Genomic DNA, 22,511 nt, shown 5'->3' with positions numbered 1-22,511 from the left:
TAGGAAGAATTTATTTTTGGAGAGGGTAGTTAAGCACTGGAATGGGTTGTCCAGGGAAGTGATGGAGTCCCCATCCCTTGAGGTATTTAAGAGATGTCCGGACATGGCACCAAGAGATGTGGTTTAATGATTGGACGTGGTAAGTTGGTTGGACTTCACGATCTTGAAGGTCTTTTCCAACCTAGGTGATTCTATGACCCACAGTGCAACATGAGTAGTTTTGTTACCTAGCTCTGCATACATAAAGGAGGAGTAAGTGGAACAGAATCAGAAACCAATGTGGAACCAGTGAACTTACCTGTAGCCTTCGGATTTGAATCTCTGAGAACTTCCTAACACCATTGACAGAAGGCACCAAACGGTTATAGAGAGCCTTGAAGAACAAAACACATAGTTAGTACTGCTGGCATACCCACAGCACCTTGGCCAGAGTGGGTTGGGCAGGGTAAGAAGGATCCTACCTGATCATTCTGAGTTAGCTCATGGAACATTCGTGCATCCACAGCAGCAGCAACCAGGTTGTTTGCTGCAGTAATAGCATGGATGTCGCCAGTGAGGTGAAGGTTAAACTAGAGGACATAAAACATATCGGTTACCTCATCCTGCTGCAATTTTCATATATTTCAATACATTGTAGACAGATGGAAAGAGACATATTAATAGCAATGTTAAAGTGGGTGAGGGTGGAGGGGGAAGAGATTGCTCAGAGCAGTATGTGGAAGAGAGGAAAGAATTTCTCTGAAACAGAAAAATGCCTCCCCCACATTTATGTCATTTTACAAACTTCCAGAACAAAGCTTCCAAATCAGATTTTTGCATGAGAACAGTTCTGCCAGGCTCCTTGATACCTGAGAACAGCATGGTACGGCGCATCTGCATTACTCCTTCTTTCACCTTCCTTCTGACCCACTCACATTATTTGCACAACGTTTCGCACATTAGCTGAAGTTCTGGCTGCTCCCACAGAGGTATCTGAACTAAATTCAAACTAGCAACCTTATGTGGTGCTATCAGTAGAGCTGTGACTGCACAGAGCTCTGCATAAGCTAACCACTCACACACAGTATCGTAGGCAGGACTTGTAGACCACGTACTACACAGTGACAACGCTAGTAGTTTTCTCGGTTCTATCTCATTAAACGATAATTTGAGTGGGCTTGTCTATGTGAGTTTTCTTGCTGCACTGTAGCTATACTGACAAAAGATTTTGGATATATAGCTTACTTGATGAACTTGTGTTAGGGCAGGGAAGAGAAGAATGTCGTTAAAACAATCCATTTCCTCTGTAGCAGTGCAGCACAGGAGGAAGATGAAAAAAGGACATTAGAAAAAGTGATATGACAGAAGCCTTTATGATACCACTTTGCTGGAGCCTTGCTGCTGTGGTCTTATAAACCAAACAGCAAAAAACAGACTGGAGCTAGTCACACAGTGATTACAGATCCTAATAAGGAAATGCTAATTGTTCTCATTCTACTTATATGCAACAAGCAGCAATTATTACCACCTCAGTCCTCATTTAAAAGTTATTTGCTTGCTAATCATTTCCTGGGATGAAAGCTGCATACAGAAACATCCAATGATGTATCAAGGTCATTACTACGTCTACTGACTCCAGGTACTTACATTTTATGAGACATGCATTGATAAATTAAAACACTCAGAAAAGACTACAGTGTGTTTTTCTACCATGTGGGCCATACTTTAAGTCCTTTCAACCAGTTTGTTTCAAGACTGGGGCTGCTTCCCACTGCTACATGCACTGAAGTCTTTTAGCTCATCTTATTAACGCTCCCATACAGGAGATTATTTTTCCTGTCACATCTATCATTCACACATGGCACCTGAATAAGTCAATCTTCTGCCTCCTTAACATTAAAAAAAATAAAAAATCTTTTATGGACTTGCTGCATCAATTGGAACAAACAGCCCTTTTGATCTTTTCTGCTTTTCCTCCTCAAATTACCCTGTTTCAATCTGTAGTGCACAAAAGTAAGATTCTACATGCAATTACAAGAGAGTTGGAGGAAGCATGAGAGCACGTGCTACACGTGCCTTTCAGTTCCCTGCCCCCAGACACGGGATTTTACTCGTTGCCAAGTCACATCAGAAATACACTGCAGTGCCAGTCACCCACAGGCTGAGGTCTTGGCATTATTGATTCCCATTTTCCCTTTTCCCATTTCATGTTAGTAATCTAAAACACAAGTACACCAAAATAGCACACAGAAGGAGTCAGTGACCACTGTTGCTGACAGAACTATTTAACATGCTTCCAAAATGTATTAGGTCATTATAATCTTAATTTCAGCACTGGGAAAAAGAGGCATTGCATGTATTTTGCTGAAGGGTATGCAGCAATTCAGAAGTAGAAGAGGGGAGGGAACAGAGGAACTGGGAATTCTCAGTTCTGTAAAATTCTTTGGCCATGCAAATGCCCTTCTCAAACAACCAAAGAAGTGAGTTTTCTAAAAAAAAGCTTTGCTGAAATCAAACGCTCATTCTGATACACTGGCCCATAAACAAAAAAGATTTCCTACGTTATCTGACTGCAGTGTCTCTTCAAGGTCTGTAAGCTATACGTGCAATGAGGTTTTGTACAAAAATTACCTCTTCCATGGGAATAACTTGAGAATAGCCACCACCTGCAGCTCCACCTACAGAGAAACAGACAAATCATGTAAATAAAGGTCTCCCTAGCTCAGAATGATAATGCATGTATTTGTTTAATGACTCTAAGAAGGCAGCTACTGTTGAGCAGCTTAGCTAATATCCCAGCACAGCACTTGAGAACAACAGTGAAAAACTTACTCAAGGTTTTTCTTTAAGAAAGAAATGAAATCTTAACTGGGAATTATGTAAAACTACGATGTAGCAGAATAAAAATCTTCAAATGCCACCTTTCCCCATTTAGACCACCTGAAATCAACAGAACAGCATATACCCTTTATACCAAAGGTTGGCCCTTGAGAGGGCTGTCGAACACAGGCAAAGACGTTCTGATGAAGGTGTGCTCCTAAGGCTTGAACAAGACCTATGGTGGTGGTGCTTTTCCCCTCTCCAAGTGGTGTGGGAGTTATCCTGCAGTGACAAAGCACAACAGACACAATGAAACCCTTGTTGTAGTTGAGCACTTAGATGGATAAAACAGGTACCCAGTGACTGTAGCTAATGCCAATCAAATTCTGGATTGTTTCACACTTTAGCTAATCTTCAGCAACTGACAACAGGAATAAGATTGGCAAGTTACCACACAGCTGCCCAAGACCTTCCTCAGAAACATCTTGCAGGTTACTGTTGAAGGCAAGCTGCTAGACTAGGAGAACTCTGTGATCCAGTCTGCCCTTCATTAACCTGACCTGCAGAGCAAAACAGTGCACCTCCAAGAGAAAAATGTTAAACCACATTCCCACTATTTGCTAAAAGACGTAATTCTAGTTCCCAAACCACTAGATTGTCACAGTGTGATTTGCTAAAACCCAAAACACTCCATACAGTCAACTTACCAAAAGACAATACAACGACAGGCCAGGCTAACAAAATTTCTTTTCATCTTGACACCACGTAAGTGATGCCTCTTCAGCTAAGGAAGTACCTACCCAGTAACAACAACGTATTTGCCATCTGGCTGGTTCTTCAGCCGTTTCAGAGCTGACAGTTGAACCTTGGCTTTAGTTTGGCCATAGAGTTCCATCTCATCAGGGAGAAGGCCAACTTCTTTTGCAACTTGATCAATGGGCTTGGGTATGCAAGATCGCGATATTTCAATATCACTGAAGGAAAGAGCAAGATCAGTTTATAAATACCACAGACTTCTCACAAATTCCCTGTTTCTGGCAGCATGACTCAAAAGCATCTGATCTATGTTTTAAAAGGGAAGCTTCAATGTTTTTTAGTTAAATGAATCAATTCTACCAATATTGGCTATATTAGAATACACACATCTTCAGAGGATAACAATAAAATGAAAGATAATACAAACAAAAAACACCTTATGTCTTTCTATAGATACTGGGTAGGGCTCCATTATGGTATTCTTGGTATCTTCAACTGCTCCTTCTGGACTCTACATCAAGAACTTGTACTTTAAGGTGCTAAGTTTTTGCCAAGTCACATAGAAAAATTTCCCAAAATATAAGCGTCTTTCTACTTGCTGAATCAGCAACTACCTAGGCTCACCCAAAGTATCTATGGAAAACCATGTTTATTCCCTAATATTATAATAACCCAAGCCTATATTTCAATATAGGTCACAGCACCACTGAAGGTTAGCTCTCCTTCTCCTTGGGAAGATCTCACATTGCTTTCTCATTAGATCTCTCCAAACGTAACCCTAGCTACAATCTACAAAGTTGTGCTCTATGTTATATAAAACTTGGGAACAGAAGTGAGCACTACACTGCACGAACACTGCCAGTAGCTTCATTGAAGGCATTACCTTGGAACAGGCATCTTCAGGGTAAGCTGGTTATATTGGATGTTCCATTTTCCAGGCTGGAACTTCTCCAGAAAACGTTGTGCACTCTCCACTGTACTCTAAATTGAGAATGAGAATGCATTATAACAACAACCACTGCATGGACCTTGTTGGTTAACAGAGACTCAAAAGGCTTTCCCTGCCCCTCTATCTCAATTTGGGATTAATAACAAAGTGCTTTGATTAAAAACAATGATAACAATCCAGAATGAGAATTTGCTTGGAATTTTCTTAAAATACAGATAGATATTTATCTGTCTATATTTGTATAGATATAGTCCAGTGAAGATATTATTTTTATATATTTATAATACCTTCTATTGCAGCTTCCTTTAAAAAAAGGAAACAACAAAGTAGCTGTTTTATACTGTTACTCTGCTTCTCTTTATCCCATCATCGTGCAAACAGTTTTAGAATTATACCCAGAGCTTTGTAAGACAAGCTAATTTCTCACTGTTTTGAGAGGCCACAGTTAAATATATATTTTTTTTTTCTTTTTTTAAATTGTTCTTCTGTCCTAACATTTCTTTTGAGGCCACCTTCTTCCTCAGTCTGCAAATCCTAACTAGACCCATATAAGAGCAAGAAAGAAGCACCAACTGCTTTTGGTAGTGTGCTGATGATCAGTAGCAACATACCCCAAAGGCAAATACAGAGGAGATGGGCTGAGAGATGTCTCTCTCTCTGCCCACATACCTGCATTAACATGGCCACAGTCATAGGCCCAACGCCTCCAGGAACTGGGGTGATGTAGGAAGCTTTTTCTTTCGCTGTATCGTATGCCACATCTCCTACAACTCTTTTTCCACTGGCCTTTGTGCTGTCTGGAGATTCAATGAAAAATTACATTACACAGATCACACGTCACCAAAACAACAGAAAGGGCAGCACTGACTGAAGCTGAAGCCCTTTCCTTTGCTGGAGTAACCAAAACAGATGCTGAGTACCTAGGAAGCTGCAAAATAAAGTTAAAGCAACACCACAAGATGAATCATACTTCACACGCAGCGTCAGGGCTGATACACTACATCTTCTCCTTAAGTGCCGTCTATCCTCAGCCAAACAAATCAGTCACCCTTTCCTTGAAGACAAGTATTTTCTCAAGGACATGTGCCCCATAGGGCAGTCTGAAGACTCCAAAACAAATGCTGCTTTTGGCAGCAGGGGAAACAAAGCATACACCTGGTCATACATCTGTGCAAGTATAACACACAAATGGAACATACAAAATAGATGTCACCCAAACCATCCTCTCACAGATCCTGCTGTATTGCTCTAAAGGCATAGTACCGCTTCCAATTTGAAGGAGATAAGAAACAATGATCTAGAAGATGGAAAAGAAGAAACATGGCTGTCTTGTTCCAAAACTCCAGATTTACAGTTGCTTCATTCCATTTTGGAAGAAATCTAGGCCTTTCTATTGATAAAATTCATCTACCTTTGCAGAATCTGAAAACAGAAAATGCTGAGCTTTTCAATTACCTATTGCCATTTAATGATGTACTGGTAAATACTGCACTTCACAGATACCAGACTTGTCAAAACAAACCTCACAGGTGGCTTAACAGAGTTCCAGCAAAATAACCTCCTTTCTGGCAAAAAAAACTTGCTATCTCCTGCTGTACTACATGACCTTTAAGAACACCGGTAAGGAGAGAACAGGCAAAATGCATTAGCAAACTGGCAGAGCCATCTCAGGAACTCACCAATTACTGACATAGCTTATAACAAAAGCAAATTTAAGTTTATCCTGGAATAGCAGATCCTCATTTCAGGTATAAGGTCCTAGGCAACTTTAAGCAGTGTGAAAAAACGTATGGTAGATTTTAATATTGTTATGCTAAAACATTATCTTGTATACAGTAAGTATATGTTTGTACAGAACATAATCAATAACTTTAACATACATTTGGTGAGGGGGAGGAGTGTAAAAGAAACCAAACTCACGAACAGCTGATAATGGTAAAACTAGAGGGAAGAAAAGCAGCTCCTGCCAACACTAATGTTTAGCTGCACTGGTACTGACAATTAGCAGTTTAGATGTTTTTCTGCTGCATTTATGTTTCAAACAACACTTCTTTTTCCTAAAATTCAAAGCTCGACTATCACAGCTGTTAACATTGTTTCTACAGCAACTGTCAGCTTTGCTGCCCAAGCTGCAGACCAATCTGGCCTTCCAGCCCAGACAGTAGTTTTAATTAAGTTTGCAAAAGGCAAATAGTATAATTATATTTTCTTCCAAGGATTCCAAGCAGCCTTACCAACCACCCCAGCCAGGAAGACTCCAGGCCTCAAAATGAAGAAAACAAGTGATGAAACATGTGACTCCAAACACAAGCAGCCTGATCTGTTACACAGACACAGCCATGAGCACAAGCCAAAAAACCCCCAGTCCTTGCCCCTGCATCCACACCTCATGCCAAGTGCTGCTGAGCACAACTTAGAGGCTACTCAATTATCTTTAAAATATCCTTTTGAAGGCAAGCTCATACACAGCACTTTCTGCTTCTCCCCATTAATTTTACCTTCTTAATATTCATCATTCTGCTTTTAAAAAATAGCTACAGAAAACATCAGTGACACTATAACCATTCCCAGTGCCTGTGTCTTTGGTACAGTAGGTTTTCTAGCCAGCTGGAACATATGAGAAACAACATTCAAGGACTTGGAGATTCAAGAAATGAAGGAAATGCATACACATATGTAATGAACAGATACGATGATGCAGCAGTAGGGAGAGAAATACAAATATAATGTAGTCTGTAAAGGGAATAAGACACTTGTCTGCTCTAGTAAAGGTTTCAGGCAATCCTTTCTTCCTCTTTCTCTACCCAGAGACTCAGAAGAAATTCTGTTCAACTGTAGCACAAATGCAAAAACAGATGTGCCCAAATTATCCAAAGTGGGAGCCTTGGGAGCACACAGGCCAGCCTCTATTTAAAAGCACAACAGCTAAATTTTCATGATGCTACATGGCTATAACATTTCTAGATCCAACTTTGAAAGTGTGCATGAAGCTACTTGTACTGACATGTCAAATCATATTGGGATTTGCCCCTACAGATGCAAAATATAGGCATATCCAGAGATTTCCTTTTCCTTCATCTGCAATCATATCCACACCTAGCAGGCACCTAGCTGTGTGCACTTAGAGGTCCAGGAAGATGTATGATAACTGTGGCAGAGTGCTCAAAGCACCATCACAGCTAGCACTAATACTCTATCTGGACAGCAATGTAGCTTCTCTTCTTTCTATAGCATTGCAATTCCCAAAATACTGCCACTGGTTTTCCAAAAGATTCATCTGAAAATGTTTTCACAGCCTATCAGAAAGGAAGGAGGAGAGAGAAAAAAAAAAAAATCTCAGCAGCTTTAGAAAGCCACAGAGAAGTCTGTGGCACACATCATTTTGAAATGTGACAATTTCCGTGGTACTCTATCAAGCCCTGTCCGCGGAGCCTTACACAATGCCTTAAGTAAACTGGCATAAAACTCTGAGTAGGCTGGCTGCACAAGAAACTCAGACCTCAGTGCACTGCCCAAGGCAGATGATTTGCAAAGAAACTGGGATGTGTCCACAGAGCCACAGTTCACATCAGGCCTGAGGAAAAAAAAAAAAAAGGCCATAGTATTATATGTCACAAAACACACTGGTAGTTTTATTCCTAACATGCTAGTGAGGGATAGTCCACACTGCTCAGCTTTATGCATATCAGCAGTGACCCTGTGTTTTTTTGGCAACTTGCCTAAGTTTGGGTAGCTTGGCACAAATACTTCATCAAACAAACAGCAACAGCACAGAGTTTTTTTTTATTTTAATTAGACTGCGGATTAATGTTTTTAAATGCAACTCAGCGTCATCTTTGAGGAACAAGATTGTTGAGCAGAAATTTCTTTACATTCCTTTAAATAATGGCAACAAAGTGACTGATTAATTATGAAAATTACCGTTTAAAAACCTTGTGGGTGTAGCACAGAGATAGTTGGATGGTGACTAATTTTCCATATCATTGAGTATCTGCAATTTGGATTTTTAAAATGAGGTGAAAACAGAAATTGTCAGACTGCCTGTTCCTCAGCTATTTGAAACCCTACCTCAAAATCCATTACGTTCAAACACTTTGTTCTATGCCAGAGCCACTGTCACCAATACTCTTGCAGAAACTGCTTTGTTTCAAGACAAGAAGCCTAAAAAGTTAGATGTTGTGATTCAACAAATCCACAGCTACTTTAAGAGATTGCTTGCCATTTATGTATTTCAAACAGAACAGCTTAATGAGACTTAACTGCAAACTAATGACAGCAAAGCTCCACGCTCAAGAGTGACAACAGCAGCAGGATTTCACTGTGTAGTTGTGGCAAATTACATGGATATTCTGTTGTAATACTGCATAGGCCTCCTCTTTTCTCTACAGCTAATCACCCTCATTGATGGAAGAAACAAAACTGCCACTGATCTGCTTCAGGGCAGTACTTCAAAGCAATCCTTGTTTTGTTCTGGCATCTTGAGGGGTTGCCATCATTACCTAAGATAGACTTCAAAGAGAAAGAAGCCCATATGGACTAGAAACACCAAGGAAACTGTATCCATGTACTTACATAGCAACATATACAAATAAATCCCCAGTCTTTATACATTACCCACGCACCTGGCACATGGTTAATTCCACAGTCTATTACGATTGCACCAGGTTTGATCCATTCACCTTTTACCATTTCAGCTTTACCAGCTGCAACCACCAGGATATCAGCTTTACCAACCTATAAAAAAAAAAAAATCCAAACAAACAATTTCATATCACACCAGCAGTAGAGAAAGGCAGAGCTGCTTCAACAGCAACTTAAATCAGCTCCAATTGCAGCGAAACTGTGTGCTCACCCATTGCCACTGGAGGAATGTGAGGGCATCATTAGTGATGACAGGTAGCTAACAGTTCCTTGGCAAGGACAAATTCCCACGGCCAGAAATTACAGCCTATTTTCACACTCCTACCCTGAACTGTTGCTAGTCAACACTTCACAACCTCCACTGAACTCTTTCATGATTCCCAAGTGGATCACATACACTACTTTTAGATGAAAAACCTCCAGCATACTCTTATCTCCCTCCCTGCAAACTTCCCTGCATATTGAGCTGCTCTTCTCAGTACTAGAAATATACCCAACACCCATCAGACAGCTGCCAAGAACAACCCCTACGCAGAATGGTAAGCTACAATTCATTTGTGGCAGCACTGTCTTGTGGTTTTTATGTCCAGGCCTGTGTAACAAGCCACTCGGGGGGAAGCTGATTATAATTCAGCACTAGTATTTTTTCAGGCAGTACTCAACAAGTTTGATAGATCCGGTCACAAGTCTGCTACTAGAAACTCGGACTGAAGTTCTTGTCACGTCTCGCGCTGCTTCATTCATGTCAGCTTAGAAACCTGCTATCCCTTGGAATTTTTTCTTTTCATCTTAAAGGGTGATAAGCTATTTTAAAGATTTCATTAAGAATTAGCACTTCAGTTCTTAATCAAACTAATGACAGTCATATTGAACAGCAACTTCATGAAGCATTGCAGTGTTTCTGATCTTGCATTTGAGTTACACTCAAATACACCTACCCCCTTTCCAGCTTTGATACTTGCCTACAGAGCCTGGCAGTGTTGATTGCTCAACAAAATTCAAGTAGGTGGCAGCACAGCAACACACTATTCCTGTCACTCTCACTGCTAAAGAAAAAAATGGTACCAACTCCCAGTCATAGAAAATAGACTGGAACAAAAACCTGGAGAAAAGCAAAAAAAATAAAAAAAAAAAGAAAAAAAAAAAAGAAAAGAATGGTCTAGCATTTCCCAGCCACTAAAATAAAAGACCACTGGACCTTTTTGAGATAAAAACAAGAACTTATGTTGTCTTGCAGGCCACTACTTGGAGAACAGGAAGGGAATATGAAACTCTCAGTACTTGCCCAAACAAAACAAAATTAATAATTTCATTGTTTTAATCATAACCCTCTTATTAAGGACCCTATTACAGAAGAATTCATACAACTTGCAGAAGAATTCATACAACTACCCAATGAACAGGACTGAGAAACTATTTCAGATGGAACAACAACCCAGACCCATTGCCTTATACAACATCAGGCAGAAATGTGCAGCTGGTAGCACTGACTTGCAGCAGATAACTACAGCCTCATGCATCCATCCTTTCCTTACCTCCTCAGCCAGTGTTGAGGTCTTTGAATGGCAAGTGGTTACTGTTGCATGATTCCAGAGCAGCAGGTCATGCATAGGAGCACCAACAATCTTACTGCGACCAATCACTACAGCTCTTTTCCCTGCAACCTGGATGCCTGCACCACAGGAAGTTAGAAGAAAATCAAATCAGGTCATTGCGCATCCAAACACAAACTAACTCAAACGGCTCTGGAGTCTTTTGATCAGTTTAAGTCTTGACACTACTTCAGGATACTATTTTTCTTCTGGGTCATGTATGATAGGGAATTGGAGAGTTAGAAGGGAGGGAGGAAAGATGAATCACTTTAAAACTAGCTTTTCTTCGATCTGAGGAGGCAAAGATGAAACATGGCAACACAACAGAAGTTTCAGTGTGAGACAGCCTCACAGCATGCAGTTTCTCCTCTCATTGAAGACTAGTGCACTAATGAATAATGGAAACCCCCTTACCTGTCTGACTGATGAGTTCCATGCATCCCTTTGGTGTACAAGGAATAAAGCAGTCTCCAAGGTCTCCTCTGGAGAGTTTCCCAGCATTGATGCTACTCAAACTGTATATTGAAAGAATAAAGGGCAAGTAAGATTCTCAGACTCATAATCACCAGTCAAAAGAAAGAGGTTTCATTCTGGAGTAGCTGTCATGTTCTCCAGGGGTGATGTCAGCTTACCCATCTACATCCTTCTCAGGTGAAACAGCATTGGTTATTTTTTCTGTATTGATGGGTTTATCAGAGTCAAGTGGCAGCTGCACTATAAAGCCATGAATTGCAGGGTCTCCATTCAAAGAAGCAATGCATTTGAGGACCTACAACAAGTAAAGACCAAAAACCTAATGGCTGAAACTGAAGCAAGCCTCATGTAAGGAAAAATCACAACCCTACCTATATTAAAAGACACAAACAACATATTTCGTTTTTCCATACAGGAGTACGAATGACTCACAGTTTTTATTTTGAGAAACACCTGCTAAATTTCCAAATTGTATGCAATATTGTTTTAGTTTTATTATTAAAATTAAAAAATCTCAGCAGATTCCAGTTTCCAGTTCTTTTTTTCATGAGTTAGTAGCTACAGAAAAGCAGTCTTTTTACAAACCATGATAGCAAAGATAATTTCATCCCTTTAGCTCAATTTCAAAATTATATGATTTTTCTATATTACTTACCTCAGCTTCTGTTGCTGTGTTTGGCAGTTTTATGTGATTGGCACTGATCCCAATCTGCAAATGAGAATACCCAGAAATTATCTGATTTCTGAAATGACACCGGAGATCGATCTGGCTGTTCTATCAATCCAGCTCGCCCTCATCTACATTCTGTCACACTTTCCAGGTTTATCTCCTTTTATTTAGAAATATCATCAATGAAAGAGAAGATGAAAGATTAGTGCTTTGCCCATTTATGGACTGATCCATATTTCAGCTGTCCTGTTCACCTTTTGACATGAACAACATCATCTTGGCTTCACAGCACACTGCTGTGAAATGCCAGCAAGGATGCTGTCACCTAGGAGAACAGGGACTCACAACACTCCCAGCCTCTTGGTGCCAGATGTCGATGTGTGCCTGCAGTTGCCTTACGAGACACCGAAAGAAGGTAAGCAGGTGGCCACAGGTCAGTAAAGACAGAACACCAGATACATGCTTACAGCTTATTTCACAAAAGGTAGCACCAACCCACATTATTGCTACAGGGTACTCCACTCGGCTGTCAGATTACACATCTCTATTACTTCTGTGTAACAAGGAATTCAGGCTAGCACTGGTTTCTCCAATACAGGCAAAATTTAGCTCTTTGACTCACATCTGTAATTTCACAGTCAGATTGGATCTATTGTAGGAATTCGATATTGAAAACAAAACAAAAACAAAAAACAACAGTTCAGGCATTACCTCAGCAGCAGCTTTCAGCTTCATATTAATGTAGAGGTTCGAATCATCCCGATTTCCAACCTAAAGTCAAAAAGACAGTTGAGTCACCCTGCAGAGTAGAGACCCAGTAACAGACTGAGAAGGGCTTAACCCTTAGCTTCCTAGAGCTATACCAAGGAGAGAGAGCTATTTTTGAATAACTGCAAAGCACCCTGATACAGGCTGTAGGCAGCTGGAGCTAACCAAGTGTTCTTTCAAGTAAGAGGCAGCTAAAGAGAGGTTGTCTGATCTTCTGTGTAAATACCATTTACATCTCTTGGAAAACCCTTAGAAATACAGTGCTCTCTAAAGCAGAAAATATTGCCTGCCATCTCATCTGAGAAAGTTAATTAACGTGATCAGCAGGTGCTGATAACATCCAATTATCTGACTGAGGCTTTCAAAAAAGTTGGGCCTCTTTGATACCCAGGAATCCTAATTTTATTCACATGTGTGCCTTCACAGAAAGATTTCTTCCACTGCTGTTTTGTACCTTGAGAATTCTCCTGTCAAACAAAACAAAAAACAAACAAACAAAAAAAAAAACACAACAAAACAAGAACAAAGCGATGCACATGTAAAAAGCAGCAAGTAGAACAAATGCTCATAGTTTTTGGCAGTACTGGGTGACTACAGCGCCACTGCTTGCATCATCCAGTATGTTTTGCTAAAGATCCTTGCAACCATAAGAAAACAAGGGGCAAATAGGAAAAAAAAAAACAAAAAAAAACTGATAAGCAAACTCTTGAAACCCAATTCTCACTGAAACTTGGGAGCTATTGCTGGTTTTCACACTGATCACAAGATGAAGGGGTGACTGTATCGCCCAGTCACCCAGCGTGCACTGGTTTTTCTTCCCTGGGCTTATCCAAAGCGGCTGTCTCCCCTGCAGAGTCTGCTGAGTTTAGGGAAAGTTATGCCTCACACAGGCAGAAGAGAAGGATGGGAGATGTTAGCAAGAAGTCCACATACAGTGTGCAGAAGATGACATTCTTGACCATGGGACAAATATAAAAGTTTAACCGGCTTACTCTTCTGGCTCAAAGGTCACCAGATGCCTCTCAAGAAAAGTGTGCGTACTGTACCTGGCGTGGTTTATCAGAAACAGCTAATTGTCCTGACAGTTGAGAATATCTGTATTTGGAGATGAACTCCTCCAACCCCAGCCTGTTTGGTAACTTACAGAAGTCTCAGAGAGCCAAGGAGCAAACAAGCTGTAAAGGATTTACAACTGAGACAACTCAGGACTGATGAAAACACAGGCCAACCAAGGAAAAACTCCATTAACACTACAGGGCAGCAATTTCTGAAGTTAGGTTACAAGGTCAGCATTTCAGAAGCTTCCATCAAATCATCTCTCACTAAATTTTACATAATGAACCTTCCCTCTTCCTTCTAAACACCTGAAGAAAAGACTTCTGTAAAGCTGATTTTCTTAAAGCTAATGGAAAACAAAACCAGAAAGAAAAAACATGAACAAATTTGTTCCTGCCATTAAAGATGAGCATTTTATTTGTGTACTAAAGTTGTTTTAGCACTGGAAACTAGACAAAGCTCTTTAGGCTCCTAAAATACTAAACACGGAGAGAAGCCCCTTCTCTAAATCAACGTTTTTCATCCATCATTTCTTTGTAGCCACAGAGTTCTATCCTGTTTCATGACAACTGCTACTGCTCATCACTTTCATTTCTTACAGCTACCAGGAAAAAAAATCACTTAATTCCACCAAACACTGGTCCCAAACCTGCACTGATGAGTGCTTTGTTCATCCACAAGCATTTCTATGTAAACCCTAGCACCTACTCAAACTGCTGAATTCACAAATGTGTCAGAAATGGGATTTTGTTCCATCCTCTGCACTCGAGGTCTTCTACGGCAGGAATTTTGTTTTGTTTCCTTCTGTCCCCATGTTCTCACATAACAGCAGACCAAATCTTTTAATACAGCCCCCGTCTCGAAGATTTCTGGTACAAGCACATCTCTGAGAGCTAACACACTTTGGGGCTCTGACAAATCTAAAGACTCGGAAAGTTTACTAGCATTGCTTCCTCTAAATAGGCAAGAAGCCTATTTCATAAATAAAACACACAGAATGGCTAGGGTCTAAAATAGGAAACAAAAACAAAGCCACTTTTTCTGGGCCCCGGTAACTGGGGAAATGACACCACAGAACAGTATTAACATCCCATATGGAGCTCTGCACTTCTGTTCCTTACAAAGTGTTTCCATTTTGCAAAGCAGTTTTGGTGATGCTCATCAGCTGTCCACTCCTCACTGCAGAGCACCACAGATTTTCTGTGGCTGTCATTAAAAAAAACAATACCTGCAAAATTGCAAGTCCTGGTGTGAAGCCTGGAAATTTTTCTTTCATCTCAGCAACTTGCTTCTTTAATCTCTCTCTCACTTGTCTGAGGAGGGAAGAAAAAAAACACAAGGTAGAAGTTAACCATAGGTCTGAATTCTCATACAACAGTAAGACAAGGGGCTGAAATGCAAGACGAGGGGATGGACAGACTGGCAAACACACATTTAGGCCTTGAGTAGACCAGTCCCAGCCATCTCCAAATAAGACGGATGTCCATAAATCACAAAGACATTTTGGAAGTTTCACGCAGCCTCCCCCTGCGCTCCCTTCTCCCCCCAGTCTTTGAAGTCCCCACTGTGCTTTTTACCACCCTCTCCACACAGCAGTCTCATCAGACACAAGGGAAAACATAGTACAACCCATGGCATGGATATTCCTAGGATTTTCAGCTCCCTGCTCAAAAGCAAATCCCCTTTCCATACGTGTTGTACCAAGTCTGCCTGTCTTGTACAGGCATCAGTCAACGCTGTCACACATGGTGTCTCGGCAAAGGATGACAGATCTACAGAGGTAAGACTGCAAAAGAGCCAAGCAGAGTATCCCCGAAGCTACACCTCTGCTAGAGTTGGTCAATACTATTTGTTTCTCCTTCCTGTCTGCTTGGCTTAAGGCAGGGCTGGATATACTACGGTCCTACACTCACCTTCCTGCTTCTCCTCTGCTTGCCAACAAGCATGTGGGAAAATGCTGGGGCTTCCAAACAAGCCAAACATTTCGCCACGTGAGCAAGAGAATGGGAGAGAAAGAGAAATGAAGCAGTGAAGAAAACTAAGTCCTGGAACACAGCTCAGGTTAACTCCAGCAAAGCAAAGTTTAAGGATGTAATTATTAAAACACAACTTTGAGATGGGAGCATGAGAGGATTAGTTTATCTAGCTCCAATGTCAACTCATACCCAGATCACTATGCAATGTTTTAGAGGTACCAGGTACTCACTATCAATAAATCAGCTCCAGCAGCTCAAAAGCCATTGTCATCACCCTCCCCTGCCTTGCACTCCTCTCTAATGTCTCAGCCACTGTTTGGTTCCATGTGTGTGATCCTTCATCAGGTAAGGTGGCGTGGAAGAGGTGTTGGTGCTGGATTGTTAAAAATGCCAACAGCAAAACCGTGGGACAGAGTAAGTAGCTGATGCCTGGGAGGCTGCAGTTCCTGCCATATAGCCTCCGAAACTGCAGGATGACAGATAGAAAATGAAACCAACTCCATCCTGCAACCGAGCTCCAAATTAGAAACACCAGAGACAAGAAGAAAGGGAAACGGGAGCAGCACCTTGCTGTGCTGGAGCCCATCAGCACCGTTCCCAGGGGACAGCTGCAGCTGGCACAGCCAGAAGCAGCCCCGAGGCCAAGTCCCATCCTGGGGAATCACCCAACCTCCTGCTGGTCCCAAATCAAGCTCCTCTCCTGCTGCAGCACAAATCCCATGTCAGAGCTCTGCTGCAACCAACAAGCAGGTTCAGAGTATGTATAAGTGTTTGCACCTGGCCAACCTGTTTGAAGGCTTTTAACAAGCTCTGGAAAATGAGGCTGTTTTCAATCTTCCCTCAGAAATAGTGGTTCCTGTCTTTTCTTTAGCTATCACCTCTGTAACAGACTTGACACTACGGCTGCCTTGCTGCGACACTGTTTTCTGAACTCACCAGACTTGTCCCAGCAATTCTTCATGCTGAAGCAACAAAAATCCATCTGCTGGGTGGCAGCGCCTCACTTCAGCTGTAAGCCCCCTAGGGAAGGCACTAACCCTACACCTGCTGACACAACAGGGTCTGAATTAATTTAGAACCCTTAACAGCAGTGCGGGGATTGCAAGGAGTGTCTGAAACTAAGTGGGTGCTGCGGGCCATCTCTTTGAGGGAGCTATTTCTGAGAAGAGCCTCTGCTGCAACCTACACGCAGTAATGAAGACACAGCACTGGTTTGTGGCCTGCAAACAAAATGAAATGCAAACAAACACGAAATGGGTCACAATTCATGAGGCAGTAAAGCTCTCACAAGGGACAGTCAGCTGGAGAAGGTCTCAGATCTGGGATTTTATTTGGAATCCAGTCTTCCAGTGCAAGAGGAACAGTCCTACTTGAGGGTCTGGTTTCCCTCTATCTGTGAAGTAGGGCTGAGGCATGCTTTTACACCTAGCAGCCACGACTGCTCAGATGTTGTATTGCTGTAATTTTCTGTAATTAGGCACTAGCTCACTTCCCCGTCAGCTACAGAAGAGAAGTAACATGCACAAACACAAAGCGCTGCTGCCAGACTCGATTTGCTTTAGGAGCCTGGATTCAAGGAATCACTTGTTAGACAGCCACCTAGCGTTAACTACCAGTGCTCTCCAGTTACTACAAAAGCCACAGGTGCAAAGGTTAGAGAGAAAATTAAGTTTTAAAAAAAAAAGAGAACAAAAAGCACAGTTTTAATATGTGCATTTACAAAAACGTTACAAAATAATCTTTGAGAGTCTGCAGCCATTGTGTGACAGTTTGCCAAACTCTACTGTGGACTTCGGGCGTTCATGAAGATAAAAAGTTCATACTGATAAATTAACAACATTTTTATTGCTAGTATGGAAACACTTCCAAGTTTTCAGACATAAATTGGCAGCTGTACGTGGCTGTTTCTCCCACCTCCTTCCTGCTGGCACTAGGACCCCCTGAGTGCAGCATGTTCTGCCGTGAGCAAACTCACACCGCAAACAAGGGTCCAGGGTCCAGCCAGGTTAAGGACAGCACGTGGCTCTGGGCGTGCAATGACAACGCCAGCCCCAGAGATGAGAGAAGCTGTTAGCCTTTCTGCCTCTAGACTGCAGCAGCAGGCAGAGTTTAAACTTACAAAGTCAATTTCCCAGAGCAGCGAAGGACAAACCACCCCACACAAAGCAGGGGGAGAAGCCCAGCTCCCATGGCAGCACCTCCTCAGGCAGCCCCCAGCTCCACATGTATGGGATCTGTACACACAGTGGATGGGGTGGCTGTGCTGTGAGCACTGAACTGAAGATGACACCAGGCAGTATTTCCATTCCTTCTGTGGATAAGAGGGCCCAGGGTCTACGTGAACACTGCCAAACACACAGCTCAGCCAATACCTCCTTCAGAAATGATGATGATGCTCTAGAAGGGGCTGCCCCAAAGAGAAAGGTTTGGCTTTGCTGCCTGGGTCACAGATTCCCCAAAGGTTTCAGAAACGTGCGTCTGAACTGCTCTTGCTGTAACCCTCCAGAAATGGTTGTGTAAGGCTGATGATCTCCCCGGGTCCCACACCGCCTTGGCCCAGGGCTGCTGTCCCTACAGCCATTCCTCCTGACGGCTTGCAGCACTGCCACTACTCACCTTCTTCTGTCCCCATTAAAAAAACAAACTGCAGAAACAACAATCTTCTCCTTCTTTGAACAACTATGGCACCATGCACTAACTAGCTGGTCAGCTGCTTCATCTTCAAACACTGTGATAAGGCTGCAAGTGAGCATGCCACTAAACAACCTACTGGGACCCCAAAGAAGTGAGACAGAAGAGCCTCTCCTGGGGGGACCCACAGGTTGGCTGTCCCAGTGCAGTGGCACCAGATGGGAAATGCCCTGGAGAAGTCTATCTGAACACTGCTGGTAACTCAACAGATGGCTCCATCTGAAGAAACACACTGTTGAGACAACAGGTCTGGAATCAGTTCACACGTCTCCTGCCCTCTTGTCTCCTGCCCCATGCTGCATGATCCTGGCACACAGTTGCCATCTCCTAGAAGAACTGTCTGCTTCTTTCTACCACTTCCACCCTCACAAAGTTTTTTTTGTTTTGTTTTTAACCACTCTTTGTTTTTTTTTTTCCAGCTCAAATACTTGCATGAGCATTCCTCAGGCCAGACAAATACATGGACATGCTTTTGCTTTTTTACAGGCTTTTTCATCATGTCCAGAAAATTCATGTAAGGAAGGCCATGCTAAGATATGGCCATAAAGCCGTCCTCTGATAGATAAGGACTCAACCCACATTTGTGGGGCTGCAAGGACTTCAGACAATATTCTAGGCAGTATCTACAGTTGCCTTTCTTCTCAAAGAGTGGTGATAGTTTTTTTCTATTTCACAGGCTCTGAAGTGGCAGCCCCTACATGTGCTTCCCTCAGGACTCTTTCCATGCCACCTGGTGCTGATGTGCACAGATCACAGCGCTGGCACCCTGCTGCCTACCAGACAACGTGTTCTCGCCTGCAGCCTCTTCAGAGGAGGGTCCCATTCTTTCACCATCTGTACGGCACCTAACACAAAGGGTTCTTGCTCACGTTTGGGGCTGCTTGGTGGTATGGAGCTGTACTGGACCACACAGTTCACTTTAATTTAGTGCAAGCCTGAAACCTCCTGGGTAGGATCTGATAAATGAGATCTCATGGGTAAGTGATTTTTTTCTTCGGTTTGGATTAGATTTAGCTGTAGTTTCTAAAGGAACTTCAAAAAAACCCTTTTAGACCCTGTGTGAAAAAGCTGAAGTGTTGTCTTATTACTGCACTGTTTACCCCAGTTAAGTTTAGCCTGATCATTGCTATATCCATTCCTTATTATACATAAATACCACACACTTTTATCACTACTTTAGCTCAGAGCACTACCTGGCCTAACCCTAAGGACTGGGAGGGATGTTCAGAGTTCTCCCTGCCATCGCAGCACATCAGCTGCTAATCCAGACTGACAACGCTGGTCTGTTCTTGGTGCTAGTGATCAATTCAAGCCAAGTCAGGGGTTTGCAAGTGTATGGGCCATTTTCTAAACCTAGGTGACTTCAGGTGGCACAACTGAACACACTGCTCACTGCAGCAGAAATAAGCTGTAAGGTTACCACTACAATGGTTTCCTCTGAGTATCTGTTTCAGATACAGAAACAGTATTTTTATTGTAAAGAATATTAATTGAAAAAATGTTGAGAATATTATCTTTTGATTCCTTCCAACCCTCCACACTCCGCATACTTAAAGCACTGTTTCTCCACCTCTTAATCATTTGTTTACTGTACTGTTACACAGTAACTCATCTTTTGCAACTTACTTGCCCATGGGGCAAATTTAAGTTGTAGCAAAAATCTAAGGCTCACTTGCTGAGAAAACAGCCAGAGAAGTTGAGGAAAGCCACCAAGAAATAACCAGTCAGCTCAGGTTCACGCATAACCCATCCAACATTCAATATCCTTCATAGACTGTCCACGAGTAATAGTTTGCTTCTACTGAAAGAAGCCGTCTTATTCAGAGAAGTATTAACTTAAACACCAAAATCTTACACACACAGTGATGCCTGCTGCTCTGCACGTTCTCTCCCCGACCCTGACAACATGTTTCACTGAAATAAGAATGTCACTATTTACCTGATCTTCTTTCTTTTTAAGTAACTGACATGACTGAAATAGTTATTTTCTTTATCTCTCTCTGGGAAAGGGGTGGTTGGTGGCAGGAGATGAAGTTCACAACACTTTGGAGTTTTCATTTAAAGCACACATGCAAAGCCAGAATTACCTAGCTGGTACACTGCTTGATTGATTGATTCGCCTCATTTGTTAATAACTGACTAACTTACAATCAGTTTTCTTGATTAAAGTGTAAAGTAATAAAAAAAAATAAAAAAAAATGTACAGGACAGTAACTGAAAAGACTTTGCAGGTGATATAAGGCTAGAAACATTCCCTTTCTACAGCAGACAATTCAGTTGAAAATTCTTAGAAAAAGCACACGCTTATCACTTGCTTCTTCTACTGACAGACTCTTGGCTTGGGCTGGGTTCTGGACTAAAAATCCTCTGGATCAGCACTTCTCTAGAGGGTCTGGAAGAAAGTGACAGATATCTGCAAGTACCCATTTCCTCACACCTTCTCCACTAAGAAAGAGCAGATATCTGTAAGGGCCATCCCTATAGACCATGCTATAGTTTTGCTATGTTGGACATAATCACATCAGAAAAGAAATCTGAAGTGGATAGATCTGTAGGTACTACCAGCACCACACATTATGCATGGAGAATGCACAGGGTTCAACACTGACAAGTGCATAAGATATAGTGAAGTACACAAGGCTGAGGGACAGAAACGCGTAAGTTACCATCCTAATAATTGCCCCCCAAATTACTCATTAAAAATACACCTGCAGACTTTTGTCATGAATATTTAAGATTCAAGAGAAATTAGGCCAACTTTTCAGAAATGCTGCACCGTCAGCTGGATGTTGATGTGCCACATGCAGCAATACCTAAGACGAGTCCCTACAACTTTCCAGAGATTACTTTAGGCCTTGTCAAATTTACACTTTCTATCCTAACTCCCTGTTACAGAGAGGATGTACCTAATGAACCTAACTAACCAAAACCCATTAGCATGGAATACCACAAGTGTTACTCCTTGCTAACCACCGCATTGTCCAAGTGCCTGTGTAGGAACGTGACATGTGGTAACACGCATCCTGGCGTAGTCCAACACACAGGTTGACTTATTCCGCTGTAAGAAGCTGCTACTCACTGCTACTCTCGATTAGTTTCCACATATGAAGAAGCCAGCTTGAATTAATCCCCGAGTAGTCAAAAAAACTTCGAGGTGCCTTAAAACCACCTCACCCTGCCAGCAAAGACCACCGCAGCCCTATGCACGGGGTCGGACCCCCCAGGCACCCCCCAAAGCCCAACCCCACGCAGCCTCACGGCTTTTCTCCCCAGTCACAGCTAGCTTGAGGGTTCAGAAACCCCCACGATCCCAAAACGGGGTCCGCCCGCTCCCTCCTCGCTTCCCTCCCTCCATGAGGAAGCGCCACCGGGGGGCATGGCGGGCCGGGCGGGTACGTACGCGGAGACCGCCTTGCCGCTGAGGATCTCGGCGGGGGCCATGGCGAGGCCGAGGAAGCACCAAGCAGAGCTCGGAGGGGCTCGGGGATGGTCTGTGGGACGGGCTGTCCCCAGCAAAACCCTACTCCTCGCCCCACGTGGCCCAAAACTCGCGGCCGCCGCCGGCCCCCCAGCGCGCAAGCGCTGCCACCGCCCCGCCACGGAGGAGGAGGAGCGGGGAGCCCGCAGGCTCCTCTGGGTGCCCCGGTCCCCCTGTGATGGCCGGGGGATGCTGCCCGTGTCGCCTCCTCGGCCCTTCCCGGTACCGCGGGGCCCGGGGCTGCGCTGCGAAATGGCCGCCGGAACGCCTCAGGGGCGCCGCTGCCGGTCCCTGCCTCCTCTCGGCGGCATTTCCCGGCGCGGAGCGGGCCTTTTTTAAAAAGTTTTCAACACATTTGTCCGACATAAAGTCACCGTCTCGGCTGGCTAGCCGTCATAGGAAGAGGATAAAGGAGAAGATGGGGTTTGGGCTCGTGGGAGTTGCCGTGAGCAATAGAAACATGTTCCTAACAGTTGCCTCCAAGGGGTGTACTTTAAGTAATCCCAGTGGGACTAAGGAAGGTGCGGTTTCCTGTCAGGCAGGCTGTACAAATCCGTACAATTGGCCATGTGTACTATTTACAGAGCCAATGCTTCATCTTACTCTGCAGGCAAGTGCATGGATTTTAGGGCCTTGCCTGAGAGAGTTGGCTTTCAGTGAT

At 42.9% G+C, this 22,511-nt stretch overlaps 1 protein-coding gene across 1 annotated transcript in view; it reads right to left on the bottom strand.

The window, feature by feature from the left end:
• The window catches only part of MTHFD1 (methylenetetrahydrofolate dehydrogenase, cyclohydrolase and formyltetrahydrofolate synthetase 1), a 40,201-nt gene extending 18,245 nt beyond the window's left edge, over positions 1–21,956 (bottom strand). Inside the window, exons 1-15 of the mRNA XM_032188236.1 lie at positions 21,773–21,956; positions 14,934–15,018; positions 12,593–12,652; positions 11,867–11,920; positions 11,370–11,506; positions 11,152–11,252; positions 10,681–10,817; positions 9,127–9,238; positions 5,174–5,301; positions 4,439–4,536; positions 3,600–3,773; positions 2,945–3,081; positions 2,611–2,657; positions 462–569; positions 299–373 (exon numbers count right to left, since the gene is read on the bottom strand). Of these exons, the coding sequence (XP_032044127.1) occupies positions 299–373; positions 462–569; positions 2,611–2,657; positions 2,945–3,081; positions 3,600–3,773; positions 4,439–4,536; positions 5,174–5,301; positions 9,127–9,238; positions 10,681–10,817; positions 11,152–11,252; positions 11,370–11,506; positions 11,867–11,920; positions 12,593–12,652; positions 14,934–15,018; positions 21,773–21,813 (1,494 nt within the window). The 5' untranslated portion in view covers positions 21,814–21,956. The remainder of the gene's footprint in view (positions 1–298; positions 374–461; positions 570–2,610; positions 2,658–2,944; positions 3,082–3,599; positions 3,774–4,438; positions 4,537–5,173; positions 5,302–9,126; positions 9,239–10,680; positions 10,818–11,151; positions 11,253–11,369; positions 11,507–11,866; positions 11,921–12,592; positions 12,653–14,933; positions 15,019–21,772) is intronic.
• Positions 21,957–22,511: the final 555 nt, after the last annotated feature.

Source organism: Aythya fuligula, chromosome 5 (genome assembly GCF_009819795.1).
Source record: "Aythya fuligula isolate bAytFul2 chromosome 5, bAytFul2.pri, whole genome shotgun sequence".
Taxonomy (NCBI): domain Eukaryota; kingdom Metazoa; phylum Chordata; class Aves; order Anseriformes; family Anatidae; genus Aythya; species Aythya fuligula.
This window is presented reverse-complemented; position numbering and strand designations above follow the sequence as displayed.